The sequence below is a fragment of the Columba livia genome, chromosome 1 (assembly GCF_036013475.1).
Source record: "Columba livia isolate bColLiv1 breed racing homer chromosome 1, bColLiv1.pat.W.v2, whole genome shotgun sequence".
Lineage (NCBI taxonomy): Eukaryota > Metazoa > Chordata > Aves > Columbiformes > Columbidae > Columba > Columba livia.
The window spans coordinates 107,141,498-107,160,142 of NC_088602.1; the positions used below are offsets into that span (position 1 = coordinate 107,141,498).

Genomic DNA, 18,645 nt, shown 5'->3' on the forward strand with positions numbered 1-18,645 from the left:
GCTTCCCCATGCAGGGAGTCAGCCAGCCAAACACCCACTCCCCACAAGGCTGGGGGAGAAGCTGCAAAAAGCCACAGCCCCCATCTTCTCACTTCTGCTCAACATTTCAGGCTGCCTCCCCATCTCCACAGAGTGGGTGCCATGTGCTGCCTCCCCACCCACCGCCAGGGTATCACCGCATGTACGGAGCCACCTCCACGTTCATGATTAACAAAGCTGGCAGAAATCCACGCAGCACAAATTCATTGTGAAGACTTCCCCCACCATGGCTTGAGGCAGGTCTTGGCCATTTAGAAGAGCAAAGGGAAGGACAGGGGATGATTAGCAAACTTTCACTGATATTTTCCATGGCATTCCCTTCAGAGTTCCCCAGAATATATTATTAAAAATGAATGACAGCTTTTAATCTTTCACACATTCTGTATTTTTAGAATACAAACAGCTACACAAAAATTATTTTGATTAAATGCCGATTTTGAGCAGACGAACAGATCTCAATTTAAGAAAAAGGTCCTAAATTATGGACCCCTGAAGAATTAGCTGTTTTATTTCACTGTTATTCAGAACCTTTTGAATATCAAGCTGAAAATATAATAAAAGACTGTGCTTCGGCATTTTCAAGATTTCTGAGGCTTATAAATTTTCCTTTAATTTATAATTGACAGAGCTCCTTTTTAAAGTTAGTCAGAAGTCTATTTCAAACAGCTTTTTAAAGAGCTAGCTAGTATTAGATAAGAAAAAAACAGTTCAATGAATGTGTCACTGTTACAGAATCAATGTTGCAACATGCTTATAATATTTCATTAAATAGCACACCTTTAGAAGATGAGAAATCATTAGTTTCAGTCATGAGCAGAAGCATTCACCTTCTCATCAAATACTAAAAATGCCCACACATTTAGGGGCAGTAAAAGAGGATCTTCTAGGCTTCTGAAAGACATTCAGAATTATTTGATTAGTATTTTAATATTTCAGGAGTTTAAAAACACTATTTCAGGGAGAAGAAAATCTAGTTATGTAGTTTGTTTAGGCCAGTAATCTCAACTTTCAAAACTGCTGCATCCCAAATAAAATTGTTAAAAGTTTTTCACTTAACTACATTTTTTTAAAAAACAGCATTGCTCTAGTGACTACTGCTAACAAGAAAAGACATGGTGATTAAACGTTTCATGTCCTTTAATAGCTAATCTGAAGTGCTAATTAGTGTTCAAAACATGACAAAAATATCAATTGTTACAAAGGTTCTCACCACACTGTAGAGTGATGAATAAACTTGACTTTTTTGTTTTGCTTGAGTCAGAATCAGAATGTTGCAGACCTGATAGCTTAAGCGCTGTTTAAACAGAGTTATTCTTTATAAGACTTTCTTAGAGGACTTCCCAGGTGTCTCAGCTCATGCCTACTGTCTAAGGAGGCTTTCTGATTTCCCTCTTCTGCACACGCTACACACTTTAGTGCAAGGGCAGACACCAATTTCAGAAACCTAACTCTAATTAAAAACTCAATATTAAACCCCCTTGCCTCCTACAGATTAACCAACATGAAAGAAGTTTCTTTATTAACCACAAGAGTTTACTGGGCACATTCTTTGGGTGCAGGCCTGTCTCACATGCCAGGTAATTTCACCCACGGTGAGCACATTAATAATTCATGGATGCTGTAGGGAGGTACAGGGCTATGGTAAGAGATGTCGCACCTGCCAGCACAGGACACTGGTAAGAGACGTCTCTCCCGGCAGCACAGGGCTATGACAAGAGATACCCCCCCTCCCAGTCAGCCAGCAGCTCTGCACCAGCTGGCAGTGACCCCCTGCCACACAGACTGACCGTGCTGGCACATCAGGAGCTCAGCGCCCACACCAATAAGTGTATAAATGTGGACCAAGATGAGAGCCAGGGAAGACTCTCTTTTCACCCCTCTACCAAAAGTATGAAAGCATCTCCACCTGCTCTTCCCTGTGATCCACCTTTGGGCATGGTAAATGCATCTTTCATATGTTACCACTATGAATTAACAATACAAAAATGGTGTATAGTTCATTCAAGACACCTTGCATTAATTGCTTCATTTTTCTATTTATTTTTTTTTTTTTATTAAATGGGTTGGCTTCTTTTCCTATTAGTCTTGACATTTTAATATCACCAGTTCTTTTATGCAAACTCAACACCAGAAAAGGCTTAGACTCAAACTGTAAGATGATGTCATTTCAAATTTTCCTTGAGAAAGTCCATAAATACCCTCAAAAAGATTCCTTTAAAAGCCATAACAAATACTGGCACAAATAAAAGCTAGAGCTTACAACAATATAAACATTTACTGTGACATCATTAATAAGAGTTCTCATTCAGAACCCAAACTGATATTTTGAACTTGTTCTAACACACAAGCATACTATACAGACTCATCAGATGATCTCTTAATCTTACCTGTAGAGCACTTTAAAAAAATCTTTGAAGTCCTGTTATGATCTCAGTCATAATTTGCAACTTACTGAGCAATGTGTACTGAAGCCCCTCCTGCCCTCATAACAAATGAGATGCAGATCCAGCCGATATCCACAGCAATACCACATATCAATACTTTGTCAAAGCTCTAATATTTCTCATACAGCTTCAAGGAGCTTCTGAAATAGATTTTGATGATGTATTTGTTTGTTTTTCATCAGCACACACACAAAGTTTGTTTTGTACTGTCTCACTTATCATTGTAACAGTGACAAGCATTGAGCAAGATCAAAGCAGCCCTACAGTTCATAGCAGGCAGGAATTTTACACCAAAGGGTTTCCTATTACTCAAAATAATTTAATCGGATAACCTATATGAAACAAAAAGCTTGCAGTACTCTTCTTTCTCCTTCTATTCATACATTGTCTCTCTCTTTTCATGTATAACAAACTAGGTTATACAGAGCTTGCATTTACAGAGTCTAAGACAAGAGGCACCCATCTGGTTGGTTTCCGTCACCAAGCCCTTCCCCAAATACTGGGTTACAGGTTACTAACGCTCTCTCCTCTCCTGCATTCAGTCAGAATAATGGTGAACCAGATGGCAAATAGTGATGGCTTCTACTGAAGTGTGCACAATTATCATTTGGTTATCAGATCTCTCCCTCCAAATAACCTACACAATAATTGACATTTTCTGTTGTGCCATTCAGGCAACAATGTCCTTGGTGCATGCCTCTCTACTTAGGGATAAAAGGTGCCTACTCAAGTCCCTCTCCATCCCTTCCTTTTGGGGAAGTGGGGTTGGTTGGTCTTCATTTTTGAGACTCTTGTATTTGAAAAAAGAACCCGACTTTTTTTGGTCAACAGGTTCATCAACAATATATTGAACAGAAACCTCATTTGTGAAATGTTAAGCCTCTAATAACAAATTTTTCCCTTTTCAATGTGCTATAGAATCAACACAAACATGACCACCAAAGAATTTGTCAAGGGACTGCTTGGCAGCTGGGACAAAAGTTAATGGGGTTGTTAATCCTCAGTCCACCTCACAGCTTTTGGCATGGGAAAAATATAGGAGGAAACACAGGGTGTGTATGATTCGCTTAGTAGGTGAATCCATCTCAACAGTCAGTTTAGCTTCCCAGCTGAGTGAAGGTCCTCAGACCTTCAGGTCTCAAATCAGGAGTGACAGGGCATGGCAGGCTTCAAGTCCCACCTGTGCACACTCAGATGTGCGTGGAAGAAATCAAAGCACTGCAATGAGGAGGCTACTGGAAAAACATACAAGGCTTCAAATAAACTGAAGGGCATCAACCAACACTGAGTGCCTACAAAAGTACAGACAAACCTGCCTCTTCACTAAGGGCATTTTTCATGCCTAACAGCTTCTAAAAAGGTTGCTAGCAAAGGCATACAGCGTCTTGTAATGGTTTCTTTGCTGAAAACACATTCCCAAGTTTCATGTATCAAACCAAATGCCCCTCAACTTAGTCTTTCCATAAAGCTGAGGCATTTACACACACACAACAAACTGTACCTTATGATGCTAAACAAGACTGAAAATGTTTTCTGTATTAATGATTAACAAATCTTTGCATTCTCGAATATATAAAATGCCTTAATGCCTTATTATTTCTAGGTTATACAAGCCTCAGACAGCAGTGTCCTACAAAACCAACATCAGCAAGAAATGAATCTGTTAAAGAGCAAACAATTTCTGCCTACCAAACAGGATATATGGAGAGTAATATAATGGAGTGGTTTTAATTAGCTGGGCATATAAAGCTGTTACAAGACAAATTTCTTTCATTAAAAAAGAGCAGCCAGTCTGCTAGAAATGCTTCAGTGCACTTACAGTAAAGATGAGACAAGGCATTTAAACCTTGTTCCTCCCCTGTAGTGAGGAGGAGCCAGAGGACTTGGGCTAGAACTGCTGATGAGCAGCCTATTCACCTGCTGCTGAAATACTGGTAACTCCCCAGTAATGTGAGCAATATGGAGGGTCTAGCAACACATGGGAAAATAAAAATCAGCAGTATAAAGAACCATTTTCTGTAATATTTTTCATACATGTGGGATAATAGGTTCTTACAAAATTAAATGTAGCATTCTTTAGGTCTTCCACTACTAAGTACAGAAGTTTAGCGTTTTAGCAAAAAAATGTGCCTCTAGCAGCATGGTACCCACAGCCATATGCTGTTACTTTGCGTAATGGCTACTTAGTTTCAGCGTCAGATACTATGTTTGGTTACTGGCATCCCTGTATTAGTGAAGAAGCAAAATTTTCTTCATTACTTCTTTGGTTTTGTTTTCCTTTTATTAGTCTATGTGAAATATTTGCTCATTTGCAAAGGCAATTTCTCTTTCCCAGGGTTATATCCCATAGCACGTGGGGCCTCTGTCAAGCACTTATTTTATACATACAATTTCAAAAATGTTATGAATATCACTTAAAAAAATGAAAAAGATAACATAAAACAAAAGTGGCTGAGAATACGTGTATATGCATAGCATGCCTTTTTTTCTGCTCTCCACTTAAATTAGTCTGCTTTCCACATCATACATTTGTATCGCAACATACTATTCTCACTTCCCCCTTTGCTTCAGGATAGGGGTACACCCTGAAGAAGGGCTTCATCAGCTGCTCCTTGTGTCACAGGGCCAGGGGACACATCAGAAACATCAATGGAAAACCCACTGCAAAAATTATTAGCAGAGGAGTTATTCTGCCCAGGCCCACAGAGAGATTCATGCACTTAGAGACAGAAATTAGATGCCTGAATATAAGACCACAGTCATCAAAAGCTGCTCTTAATCTTTCAGGGCATGGTTGCAGACAGTTTTGTCTGATCAAATTAGGATGGAGACAGACACATCCTTGTCTCCAAGTCTTGTTCTTGCCAATGCCACCCTGGGCACACCAGCCACATGCACACGCACAGCCCCCAGCCAGGATGCTCACGATATTTAAGCGTACAGGAGACCTTATGCTCCAAGCCTTTGTTCCCAGGAGTAATAAAAGATTCTGGATAAAATGAAGAACAAGATATAGATATTTCTGAAAGCAAAGCTGGGAATCCAAGATTCCCCCTTGCAGCTAAATGGGGATTTTCACTGGACAGCAGTTTCTTATTTTTAACGTGGTTTTGGGAACAGAGATTACAAGATATTGTATGAATGTCAGATTGTTCCCCTTCAGTTCAAAACAAGTCATTGTTCTAGAATGGGAAACTGTGGTTTCTCAAAAGACAAACATCCCTTCTTGCTTGTTTCATTAAACTTGCAAAAGAAAATTTAATTCAAATTAAGAAAACTTGTATTCAAACAGATCCACTGGAGAAAAACAATTGATATATATATGCTGTTGCCACTTTGCACTCATTACAGGGGCTAATGTTTTGCAAGACACATCTTTTAAACCTTACTAAGCTTATTATTTACTGTCTCCTGACAAGCATGACTTCATTTCAAGAGCTGGCACACATCCTACTGTAAGAATCTAATCTTTAATAACATATCCTAATTAAATATGCACATTTAATGCTAAAAAAAAGGGGGGGGCTAAAATTCAAAACAAACCAAAAACATTCATTTGACTAAACACTACAATTGGATTAGAATGCACGGAGCAAACTTAAATATAGTCACCTATGCCACAGCAAAAAGTCATTAAGGGAAGGGGGGGAAAAAAGGGAGAAAAAAACCCCCAGAAAAACAAAAATGAAACACACACACACAAAAACCACACAGGCAGACATCTCTTTATAGCTGGCCTTACTTGACCTTTCTGAACTCCTAGCTAGTTTATGCCCCATCTGTCAAATGATAATAACTTTAAAGGGAGCACATTTAAGAACTGATCCAAAGTTCATTCAGGTCAATTGTTCTTATGGTGCTTGATTACATGCAAGAAGGGTGCATTCTTCTAGAGGAGCTACATGGATCTATTTTTCTCAACACTGATGGCTGATGTTTACCATTAAACCACTTAAAATTTACTATTTAGTGCTGTTTCACAGTGGCAAAAAAATCCTAAAATACTAAGCAGTAAACAAAAACAAATGACCTCTTGAGATTTAAATACCTGATCATGTCACTAAAGAGCTATTGCTATCTATTTGCTCATTTTCAAATTACTATAATCTGGAAGCCATTTTTTCCTAGGGAGTACAGTTGAAACATCTGACATTACTGAGATGCTTTGAACTCAAAAACTTCAAGCTACAGCTTTGTGAACTGCCATAACACTTTCAAAGATCCTATCAAAAGAAAAGTAAATTAGATAGATCTGTAATTTTAGAAACAATTTTATCATTGATTGAAACTAAATCCCAACATACATCAATCTTTTCCTTCAGAGGTCTCATTTTAAATCTTTCTTGAGGTGAATTTTGATTTAGTAAGATTTACCAAAACAGTTTTCTGCAGGAAACTCCTTACAGTGTTTGAAAGCACTAAAGGAGACACTATAGGCTTAAAATTTTAAGTTTTAGTTCTTAGGATACATACAAGTCAATTACCTTATAAAGGGTGTAACACATTAATGAACATATACAAACTGAGGAAACCTAATGAAATGACAAGACAACATTATAATTTCTAGATGTTATTTAATTCTGACTGTTAGTTGAATCAATTTCACACATATGTAACTGAAAAGTTATGAGCATGTTCGTTTTTCCTTTGGATCTGAAATGTCACAATTCTCACCACAGCCTACAATACATTATCAACTGAAGAACAAACGTATTCTAAAATAAGACAGCAAAGTTTTTATTCAGCTTTACCTTCTTTTCAGCTAAAAAACAAATTTTTGCTTAATTTTGGGGGTTTTTTTGAAGGAAGGCATCACATATCAAAGTTACCTTTTGAGTTATTCTATTACACAGACAGCACTCATTCCCCTAAACAGGAGTTTGGGCAGATCTGCAGAGGTGAAAAACATGCAGAACAGTGTATCCTGCAAATTCAAGCCCCCTGTTTCACAGTCCCTGGTATTCAGATGCCCAGACAGCCACCTACAGCACCCCATTATAACCCACTTTGGAAAGCATTGTCTCAGGAAGACGTGCAAAACCCTATGATCTGATAACACCACCAGAAGCAGTCACTAATTGTCCAGTCTGTTCAGGTTTACTCATTCATAACTCATTAGTGTTAGTTACCTCCAGTTCATAATTGAATAGTTCAGTATGGCTTGCAGCGAGCTGAGGGACAACAGTTCGGATGGAAGACAGAAACTAGATGATGGCCAAATAAGTAACAGAAAAGGGTTTTATTGACCAAGACAGAACCAGTGAGCTCCTTGTAAACTACCTTAGTAAGCTTCTAGTAACTGAAAACTGAAAAGAAGAAATTACCTTTAGCCTTCTGCAAGAAAATTCATCTTTTATTCATCTAGTGAATACTACATAGTACCACGGGATATATTTGCATAGAAAAGTGTTCTGTTTTTTCCCAAGACCTTGGGATTGTACGCTGGCAAATGCTGACATTTCCATCAGAGAAATGGCTAGCACTCCTTCATTAGCTTTGCCATGACTCTTCAGCTGCCTTATTCAAGGAAAGGTAGCTAGTAGGAACACCAAATCCTTCATTTAAAAGTAGGCAAAAAGGAAACATGCTAATCTTAGGAATACAGAAGTTTCACTTTCATGATTGCATATGTACCATTTTACTTTCTGTAGTTGCTAGTGGTAGCTTCATCATAACCCATTCAATCATTTAAATGCTATGCCAGTAATGCAATTTGCTAAAGCGGACATTTAAAACAATCCTTTGAAGGCTACGAAGTATCCAGTCCTTTTAAAAAATTAGTTTATTTGCTCTCAGGGAGTCCAGTCCTGTCATATAACAAACTTTCTTATTTTTCTAATGATAAGCTGTCCTCCTTCCTTCAAATGTTCAGATTGACACGTACATAGAAATTCCTTATGTACAATGACTATGCTTCCAGACTGAACCTCTTTCGCTCAAATCCATACGTAGAGCATGACAAATTATTCACACTACACTGCGCTCTTAGAATCAGTTATCAGGGCTCCAGAAATAGGTTTTTGAAAACAGACTGCATTAAACAGCTAAGATCCATATGGTTTAAAACAAATAATGAAATAACAGCTAAAGTAATGAATACTACATTTGATTTTGAAGTCCCGTACCCAACAGCAAAATTACCAATCACAGGTATCTTCAAGAGGACTTGTGGGGCATAAGCGGGGCAAGACTATACTAAAAAAATACAACGAAAAATTTAGAAACAATAAGCATCCACACTTCAGGTAAAACTAATGTATATTTAGTTTTATTTGAAAATGTTTGAAGATTGCAGTATTTGAAAAGGGCAATAAACACCTCTATGAAAAGCAGTAATGACTACTTCATCACCATGCACTTACAGAAAGTTTTGGAAATAAGTAGAAGCAGACTATAAAAATAAAACCACACTAACAGATTATTTTTTTCATATTAGCTCTAATAAAATAAAGTCTGTCAAAAAGAGCCATGCTTGACCTCTTAAGAGAAATGGAGATGAAGGGCACACAGTTCTCTCCATGGCAATAAAGCAACAATAAACAAGCCAGCCAGCAGTCAACCAACACTGAACATTCAAGAAGGTACTTTTTGGATATGCCACCCCATATTTCAGTCACACTTCAATTGGAATAATAAAGAAGAAAACTGTTGTTTGCTTGGTGTTTAAAAGGTGCACAGAAAGCATGACAAGTGTCAATTCACAATAGTTGACTGTACACAACATGCTATTATTTCAGAGAGCAACTTTTCTTTTGCATACAAAAGGTCCCTCCACCACTATTTCTTAAAAATCTGAAACAAAATAAGGACAAAACTGGCACTGCACTTTGCAAATTAAAATATTCACCATGTGAAGGCAACCAATAAAACTACAAACCAGTTAAAGGAAGGCATGCCAGTCATGGATATCAATGAGGGGAATTCAATTACAAAGATTTAAATTATTAATCTGGAATTTAATCGGGGAGCTAGAGCTAACTCTCCAACTATTATGAAGAATGCCAGCAAGCCTTCAGCAACCACACCCATGAAGGTGTGGAGTGACAACCACCCATGGCAACCACACAAGTTCAGGTTGACACCTTTTGAAAAACACTAAGGGCTCTTGTCACTCCCATGAAGGGCTTCACTGTTGACTCAGAAGGAAGAACGTCATCTAGTGAACTACTCAGACAACACCAGGATGTCCCACCTATATTTACCTCGCCTCATTATGCAGAGGAAGGTTTTCTTCACCTTCTTATTGATGTAAATATTATCAGGAGAGAAGGGGGAGAGAGAGAGAAGGAAGGAAGGCCAGAGAGGAAGACTCTATTTTAAAATAGGTCATTTATAGCTGTAGCTATTGGTGACTGGCAGATCTGGCTAAACTAAAAATAAATTCTACACTTTAACAAAACCAGCAATATTATAAACTTCTACACAGCCAACAATCATCCTCTGTGGGAGGCAAGTGCCATTTAGAGGTGACCCAGCCAGCTGCTCGGCAGTATCCATGGGTATGTCCACCCTGACAAATATAAGAGTGCCAAGGAGGAGGTCCCAGCTTTATCATGGCTCATGCACACCCTTAGTTCCCACCTCAACATTCCTCCAGACCACTTTGGCCAGCTTGCACATGAAGATTTTGTTCCACTGGTGGTACTAAATCAAGCAGCGCAAACATGGCCCTATCAGCAATATATGAAGTTATAAATGGCTTATAAGCTTGCGCAGTTCAGCTGGACATCCACTGACCACCCACAGTAGACATCAGCAAAATCCTAGCAGAGGAGTCTCCACAGCATTCACAGGGCAAAATTCAGCATTACCAAGAACCTGTGTCGCTTAAATCAATGGATGTTTGATGCTGATGTGAGTCTTAAACGATTTATTAAAAAAAAAAAGCTACTTGAATCTTTAATGTAAAGGCTCAACTAATTCTTATCAGATTTTTACCTTCTTTTTCACACAACAGAAAAGGTATAATACAAAAGTACAGCACTTCACATCCCACTGTATTAAAATAAAACACTTCAGCTGAATATAGTTTAATTACAGCTTACTCTGGCACACTCATATATTAATTAACAGTTTACTTGAAAATCCCCACCATATGGTACTGTAGCAGATGTTAATCATGTAAGGCCAAACACTTGGAAATTACTGTTCTAGGCAACTCATCTGAGGCACCAAGTGCCCCAAATTTCTACTTAAAGGATAAACTGGAAATGCTGAGAACCCTACAAGATCACACTCACGGCTATTTTCTCAAAGATAATATTATTTGGCAGATAAGAAGAAGAAAAAGGGCTAGGTTTTCAAGCCTCCAGTCCTTTCAGATGTCTTGACACACACAGCACTAAATTACCTTTGAGTGAGAGAAATGCCTACACTGAAAACCTCAAGGGAAAAATTTGTTTCATCTACCAGACATCTACTAACCCTCATATACGGTGAGGGCAAAATGTATGTATGAACAGATGCTCAGGTAGCATTCCAGATCTTGGATGCACCAGAGCAATGGGCCTGTGTCTTCCAGCCCTTCACCCTTCAATTGCAGGAAAGGAGCAGTATCAAGGGCAGCAGATGATTGCTCTTGGACAGTCAGCTATTTTAAATTCAAGAGCAAATGTCCTGCTAAGTCCAGCTGTCCCACAAGAAGAAAGTAAATTCCTTGCACTGTGCTGCAAATAGGTTCACATGGCAGTTGCTTTCCTCTGTATTCTGACTATAACATGGGCCAAATACAGGGCCCTCATTTTTTTTTCTTCTTGCAAAATACAACCCATCTCCACGTCCTTACTTCACCATTTTAGAAAAAATGGATGCATTTGAAAAGCTAGAAGAGATGAGTGAAAAGAATATAAGATTTCACTGTTACACAACACAGCCCTTCCACAATTGCACTCTTTTTTGAGTAAGGTATTTGGGAACCCTTATCCTACAGCATTTATTTTTATAAGTATTCAGCTTCTAAACTGAAGGTTTAAAGGTTTTATTAAGTAAATTATTGAAGCAGTGTGATAGTAGCAGTTTTGTTTTATTTGGATTTGGAAATCTAAAGTTAAGTTATCTTGCTAAAGGCAAATGCTTGCTACAGGTGATCATTTATTTAGCTGTGTTAGGATTTGATAAGGAAACTGTAACTTCATGGGAAAAAAAAGAAAACAACAAAAAAGAAAACACATCTACATAGCAAGGGAGCCTGAGGAACAAGCTTTTTCTTTCTCCTGGTTACATATCTTTGATAGCAAGACTTGCATGAAGAATTTTCTCAGGAAACAGCTTTTCCCTATTTCTCTGGAAGTCAGTAACAAATATTAATACTTGACTCTGAGAAACACAGCACAATCAAATGCTACAGTAACTCTACTGAGATAAAATGGTTATCTACACTTCTGAGGATAGGACAGAAAGGCTAGACCATTTGTCAATTTGGGTTTTACAAGATAAAACTGCCAGTTTTACTATTGTCGGACCACTAATAGACAACTACTTGCAAAGATTCTAAAAATACATTTGTATATACTTCAAAACTCTCATCTGAAAAGTGATCTGGTTTATATCACTGCCTTGCAAAATTCTTGACACCCATTAACCAGAAAAGGCATTTGTAAATTGCTTGGTTTAATACTGCAATGTGCAAATAAATCTGAATAAGATCAGAATATAGAGCTTTGCTGAACTGTTGCTTAAAACCACTTGAGAAAACATATTGTGAGGCCATATTTAAACTAACAGATGTTTCAGAAACAGAACAATATGTTCAAACAAAATAAAGGTGTAAATGGGCAGTGTAAAAAGATCTTCACAACTAACACATTAATTTCGTTAGCAAGTGAGATCGTCTCATCTAGGAAAGCTCCCTCCCGAAAAGATCATTAATTTAGAAATGAATTCTCATACTATGCTTGAAATTTGGCTGCACGAATTATTTGCAGAGTGGCTGCTTATGTAACGTTGCCTTTGCTATGGCAACACCAGGGCTGTTAGGCTTTGACACATCCCAGTTGCAACTGCAGTTTCATTTTCTGCTGATAAAAAAATGGCAGGAGAGGTTTTCTAATCACAAACCAAGATGCTCTAAAACACATCACTGTGACTGATGTGGTGGCCGCTGATACTGCTAAAACTCCTAATGTCAGAAGGGCAAGCAAAAAGTGAGACATCCGCAGGAAAAATAAACAAGCTAAAGAGAGAGATCTTCCAGTGCTGCTGGCACAACAGGTTTAAAGGTTTAAAGCTCGAGTCCTTAAAACTAAGGTTTGGAATAGCACAGTTTGACCCTTGACCATCAGTCTTTGTACACACTCTCCTCTCCAAACAGACCCTCAACTTGTCTTACTAAAATTCTAATTACTTTCTTACAAATAGAATAACTATTTATACATTTAAAAGTTCAGGAGTTCACCATAATTGTGGTCCAACTATATCATATTTTTCTACAGCTTTTCTTGCTAGGCATTACAGTAAAAGTCTTAACTCCATTTAACAGCATCGCTTCAAAGCTAATGGAGTAGTACATGTACCTTCTGATACTGCAAAATTTCAGTTTGCTTTTCTTGGGAGAAAAGAGAAGTCTTAATGCTGTCAAATTGTAAAACACCTGATCTATTCCACATATGGCACTTAGCAATGACTATTCAAGTTGATGACTACTCTGCAGCTCATCAGTCATCTACACAAGCTTCATAAGGAACTAAAGTTTCAGAATCCAAGTATTTTTCATACTCTTAAATATCCAGCTTTTGTTTCCATGAGACAACTCAGCCTTCTCCATATTGTTTCTAATAGTCACATTTGTTAATGGCCCTACCAAAAGCAATATGAAGGGAATTAGCATAACCAAGTACCTTTAACTCAATAAACCACTGAAAAAACAAAAAGGACAAAATTGAAAGCCCAAAATAAGGCACATACATATGTGAAAGAACATCTCCTCTCTACCATAAAGTAGATGCTCACAGGCCTTTTTAGCACTGTAGTCCAGTCTACACTCCAGAAAAAGCTCTCTCCTGAATTCTGTCGATAACAGTCTTCTTCAGAAAAAGCCAAGACAAAAAATCAGGCAGGTCTGATAGAGACCCTGAATACAACAGTCATCTTTACTGTTTTTAAGACCCAAATCCATTTGCTAGATCCAAGTGCTGCAAGAAGGTTTGTGCCTTTACAATCTTCTCTGTTGCTACCTGATGGTTCAGGAACAGCAGCAGGACCTGAGTGTTGCCACAGAAGTTCTAGGGCTCTGCACCTGCAGGAACATGAGTTAAAGAAACCCCACAGCAATATCTTTTTTAAAGTAATCATTAAGCATTAGAGACTTTCATTTCAGACCATTCCCGCAAATTCTTGCATTTTCTTGATGGATAATATGTAATTCTCATCCCACCAAGTGGAACACAGTTGTCAGCAGCCCATGATGATTCCATGCAAACACACATGCTACTGAAAATGGACATGAACTTCTGTAGGTAAAGAGCAGACAGAAACTCAGTTCTTAAATCCATGTAATATTCAGTCATCCAAATAGGGGGGCTTTTGCATTCTAGGTTTTTTTTTTTGCTAGCAAATTAGTGTTTCTCCTTCTCTTCCCACGGTCTTCCTAAATATCTATATGCTTCTAAATGCTGGTAAAGTAGACTTTATAAAAGTAAAAAGCTCCTATTCCATAGCATTAGAAGCCTTTAGAGCAACTCCATGCCTCACATGTCAGCTTCTTCAGTATGACTACCATTACAACAGCATAAGCTGTATGAGCTTAGTATAAGCTCTATGAGCCGTCATTCAGCAAACAAAAAATAAATATTTAAGCTTTGTTAGATAAAGTAATATAAATTTTTCCAGGTGGATTCCATGTTGAACAGATTCTGCCATCCAGAGATTGGTACTGAATTAAAACTAGAATATTGTTAAAAGCAGCAAGTCCTTATCAAACTACAATCATTATAAATAACCTCAGACAAAATAAGTTAAATTACAAGACTCAGTTAAAAACATCCTGATGTTTGGAAAGTAACTGCGTATCTTTGAGTTTCCTCAGCACCTCAGAAATCTAAAACACATCTGACACGTTCTCTTCCCGAGTCAGTGAAACCCATGACATTTCATGGCACTCGCCTATGCAACGTGTCATCGTCTTGCAACGCAGCAGTGGGATTCACACATGTCCTCCAAAGGGGAGGCAGAGGAGGTGATTGACATAGTTTCAGCTCACTTATCCATGCAGGGCCTTTAAAATTAGTCCTAAATATATGAAAAGCAAAATAATACACAGTTTGAATCAATTTAAATATTCATTTTATCCTCCACATATAATATGCCATCCTGTGGGAGAGATGAGCTAATCCATCTGCTCTTTTTCCAGCTCTATGACAATTAATCTTCTGTCTGTGGGTTTATTTTAAACCATACCAAAACTCAAGTGCTGACACAGGCTCCACTACTTTTGTCATTTTCATTTGCAAAGTTTTTGCTGGTACTTCGGTCCACAACTTCTTATCATAAACATTTTCAAAGGTCAAAATGTAGATAGTCTCCTACTGGCATAGCCAGTTCCATGTACAACTCTATATCTCAGCAGCAATATAGGATATTAAGGGATACATAGACCAACCATGTATACTAAGGAATTAAAAAATGAGAAGATATTGGAGAGACTGTATGTATTCCGTGAATACCCATGGTCTGGAGCCTGCTCCTATCCAGCCATCCATCCCAAAGCTTGGCACTTCTGTCTAACTTCCGAGCAGGAATACTTTTTCTGTCTTCATTTCTCACATCTTTTAATATTAGGCCCGATGCTTTATCACTGCCCTGAACAAAATGCCACTGAACTAACAGCTCTTTTGCCTAAATAAAGAATTCCAGACAGGGCCTTTTATTGCAAAAGTTTAGGTCATACCAGCAAGACCATCACAAAAACACTGAGAGCAATAAAATCTAAAGTGTTTCATTTCCCCTTACTTTCAGATAACTGTAAACAATGTTAAACAGTTAAACAGGATTTTCTTTTTTTTCAGGAAAGATTTTGCTTTGAACATTGAAATCTATTTTGAAGAATGCTCTTTACAGAGCTGCTCTGAGCAGGTATATTACATAGTAGGGCACTTACTTCAAGGAAGAGGTTAAAACTGAGTTCAACATTTATAAATCTGTAAAATAGTCTCAATAAATCAGCAAAATATTCTCAAATCTTGAAGTTTAATGTAATTTATGCAAGCCAGACTTGACTGCTGCTAATGCGAAGACCACTAATGCACTCACCCCAAAGTTCTCATGTCAGAGACACATTCATGTTTTCCTCATTGAACTGTCTTGGATGCCTCTTAAAACACAAACAAGCTATTTTTAAGCCTTTCAGAAAACTAATTTGTTGGAGACAATCTCTTTAAAGCAGCAGCAGAACATTATTTTACACTGATTTCAATAACAATGTTTGCAATGCTACAAATGATAAGTGCGAAAAACAAAGTTGCTGTAGCCAGGACCACTTGCCCTTATCCTTTCTCCAAACTCTGCAAGGTGTGATCTATCAGACAGGACCAGACCTGCCCACAGCTGCTAGTCATGCTCATCTCCAGGTTCAACTTCGGAAACTATAGTGGCTGTTGAGGTGGTTTTCCTCAGACACGGCTAATCAAAGGCAGGTGCTTGATTTATTTGCACCTCACTCTAAATGAAGGCTAATCTGCAATTCAGAATTCAAAATGAAAGCTTGAAGCAACATATATGGGTTTGCTCAGTAAAAATGAAAGTTCTCCAGAGAAACAACTGAGCATTCTCACCAAAATAAGCAGGTTAAATATTAAAAAGCAAGCTTCATAATCCAAAAAGTAGGCATGATGGCAATAAATGCCTTTTTTTTGTAAACTTCACAGAATTATTTTATAAACTAATATACAGTTCTGTGTGTTAGTTACAGGTTTCTAACAACAGACCCAGCCTCAAAATTTTAATCTTATTATTTAGCTTACTGTTTTTAAATAACTGATTTTATATTGATGCAGTACAAAAGCAAAGTATGCAATGTACTTCAACTGTCATTTAATAAAAGTACTTAATGTATTACATTTTTGAAGTGTTTTAAAAATGCACTATCTGCAAAATCATTATTTCTTCTGCATTCCCAAAATATGGGGGAGGCATCTCAGACACTGATCTCAAAAAAACTCCTACACAATTCTTTTTTTTTCAGAAGTAAAAATGTTGGAAGATAAATAGCTGTAATAAAACATTATGAGGTTGAAAAGGGTTTGCTTTTAATACTGATCATCTGTCGCTACTTCAATTTTTGTTATTAATACTTACAAATTTTTTAGCAGATGAAGGATCACATTATTCTTTTTTATTATTATTATTCTATGGATTGAAAATGCCTTAAAAAAAAGAAAAACTATCTGTGTTACTGAATATAATTGTAACTCGACAGCTATAAATGCCAGGATTGAATAACTGAAAACATATGCTATATGCCTGAAATTTTAAGGATGATGAAACTGTCACATTAGTAGCACGCAGCATGTTATAAAGAACTCCCACAATGTAACAGTTGTTCAAAAGTTGTACCCATCCGGTCACTCTATCTTTATTAAGATATATAATACTAGATGGTGATTTATTCAAAACGCAGCTGCAGCCTAAGTTAAAGTTAATTTTAAAAAGAAAAAACAAACAAACAAACAAACAACAAAACAGAAAAAGCAAACAAACAAAAAAAACTTCCACACCTTTTTAAAATATAATATTGAAGTTGGTACACGCAGAATAACGGAAAAGCACTTCCAGAAAGTTCAAATTTTATTCTCATGAGGCTTTATTTTGGGGGAGGACAGGTGAGGGAGCGGGAGGGGCAAGGCAGCATCTACAAACACACGTCAGCCCAGCGGACTCTTCCAGGCTAATGTAAATCACTGATCTTTAAATGCCGCCCCTGCGGACGGGGATCGCCACCCCCCACGCGTGAGTGCCCTCGGCCCAGTCTGAGCGCCCTTCGCCCGGCGAGGCGGTTTCACGGCAGCGTGGGCGGAGGGGGCGGGAGAGGGGGCCCCGGCATCCCCAGCACTCCCGAAGGCGCGGACCGAACCACCGGCCCCGCCGCCCGCGGAGCCCCACCTCGGCCCCCTGGCCCCCGTGCGGGGCGCGGTTGCAGCCATGCCCCCGGCACGGGCGAACGCCCCAGGTTGGGTTAAACTTTTATTTCGCGAGTCACTTCACATCTCATCTGTCGGGAGCAGCCGACCACGCTCCTCGCCTCCCCTCGCTGCTGGGGGAGGGGGGGAAGCCCCATCGCCACACCGCGGCCGCCGCCCGGCAGCATCCCGGTCTACCCCGGGCACAGCATTCCTCCCGCCCCCCTCCTCCACCTTGCTTTATGGGCCGCCGAGGGTCGCCAGCCGCCCCCACTCTGCACCTGGGGGCGGAAGGGAAAGCGTAGCCCCTCGCCCCAGGGTAGCCCGGGACCGCCAGCGCCCGCGCTACTCCTTCGCCCCGGCGGCGTGGCCCCGACGGCCTCCCCCCTCCTTTCCACCTCCTAGCCGAAACGTGGGGGTAGCCGGCGGTGCTGGGAGGCGGGACCCCGGCGCGGGGGAAGCCGCGCAGCTCTCCGCACCTGTGGGGATGGGGGGGTGATGGGAGAGGGGCACCCCGCAGCCCCGGCGCCGCTCCTCACCTTTCATCCAGTCGACGACTTGGCTCGGCGACCACTTACTGACGGGCTCCATGATGAGGGCCATGGGGGGATCGGGGGTGCGGGGCTCAGGCGGCCGCCGCTCTCCGGGCGAGGGCTGAGGCTGTGCGGTGTGGCGGGATCGCGCTGCCCGTAGCCTGAGCGGCGGCTGCGGAAGGAGAGAGCCTCTAAATCCTTGCTTCCCTGCGCTCCGCTCGCTCGCCGCCTCTGTGCCTCCCAGGGGATTTCAGTTCATGTTGCCGGCTCGGCGAGGAGGGGGAGGAGGAGGAGGAAGGGGGAGGAGGCGGTGGCACGCTCCGACGCCTCCCGCCCCCGCGGACCCACGGGCAGCAGCAGCGGTGGCGGTTCCCCACTCCGCCGAGGGGTCAGTTCCCGAGCGGTGGCGGAGCGGGCGGCTGGCTCGGCTGTGCCCGGCTCTGCCCGCCAAGTCCCGCGGCTCTTCGCGGCCGCGTCTCCCGCGCCGGTGTCTTTTTCTCCTGGCGGAAATGACGAGGC

General features: G+C 40.0%; 1 protein-coding gene across 6 annotated transcripts in view; it reads right to left on the minus strand.

The window, feature by feature from the left end:
* The window catches only part of CNKSR2 (connector enhancer of kinase suppressor of Ras 2), a 218,212-nt gene extending 199,733 nt beyond the window's left edge, over window positions 1-18,479 (minus strand). For all 6 annotated transcript variants that reach the window (XM_065071354.1, XM_065071347.1, XM_065071335.1 and 3 more), the window contains exon 1: window positions 18,133-18,479. In XM_065071354.1, the coding sequence (XP_064927426.1) occupies window positions 18,133-18,196 (64 nt within the window). In that variant the 5' untranslated portion in view covers window positions 18,197-18,479. The remainder of the gene's footprint in view (window positions 1-18,132) is intronic.
* Between the last annotated feature and the right edge of the window lie 166 nt (window positions 18,480-18,645).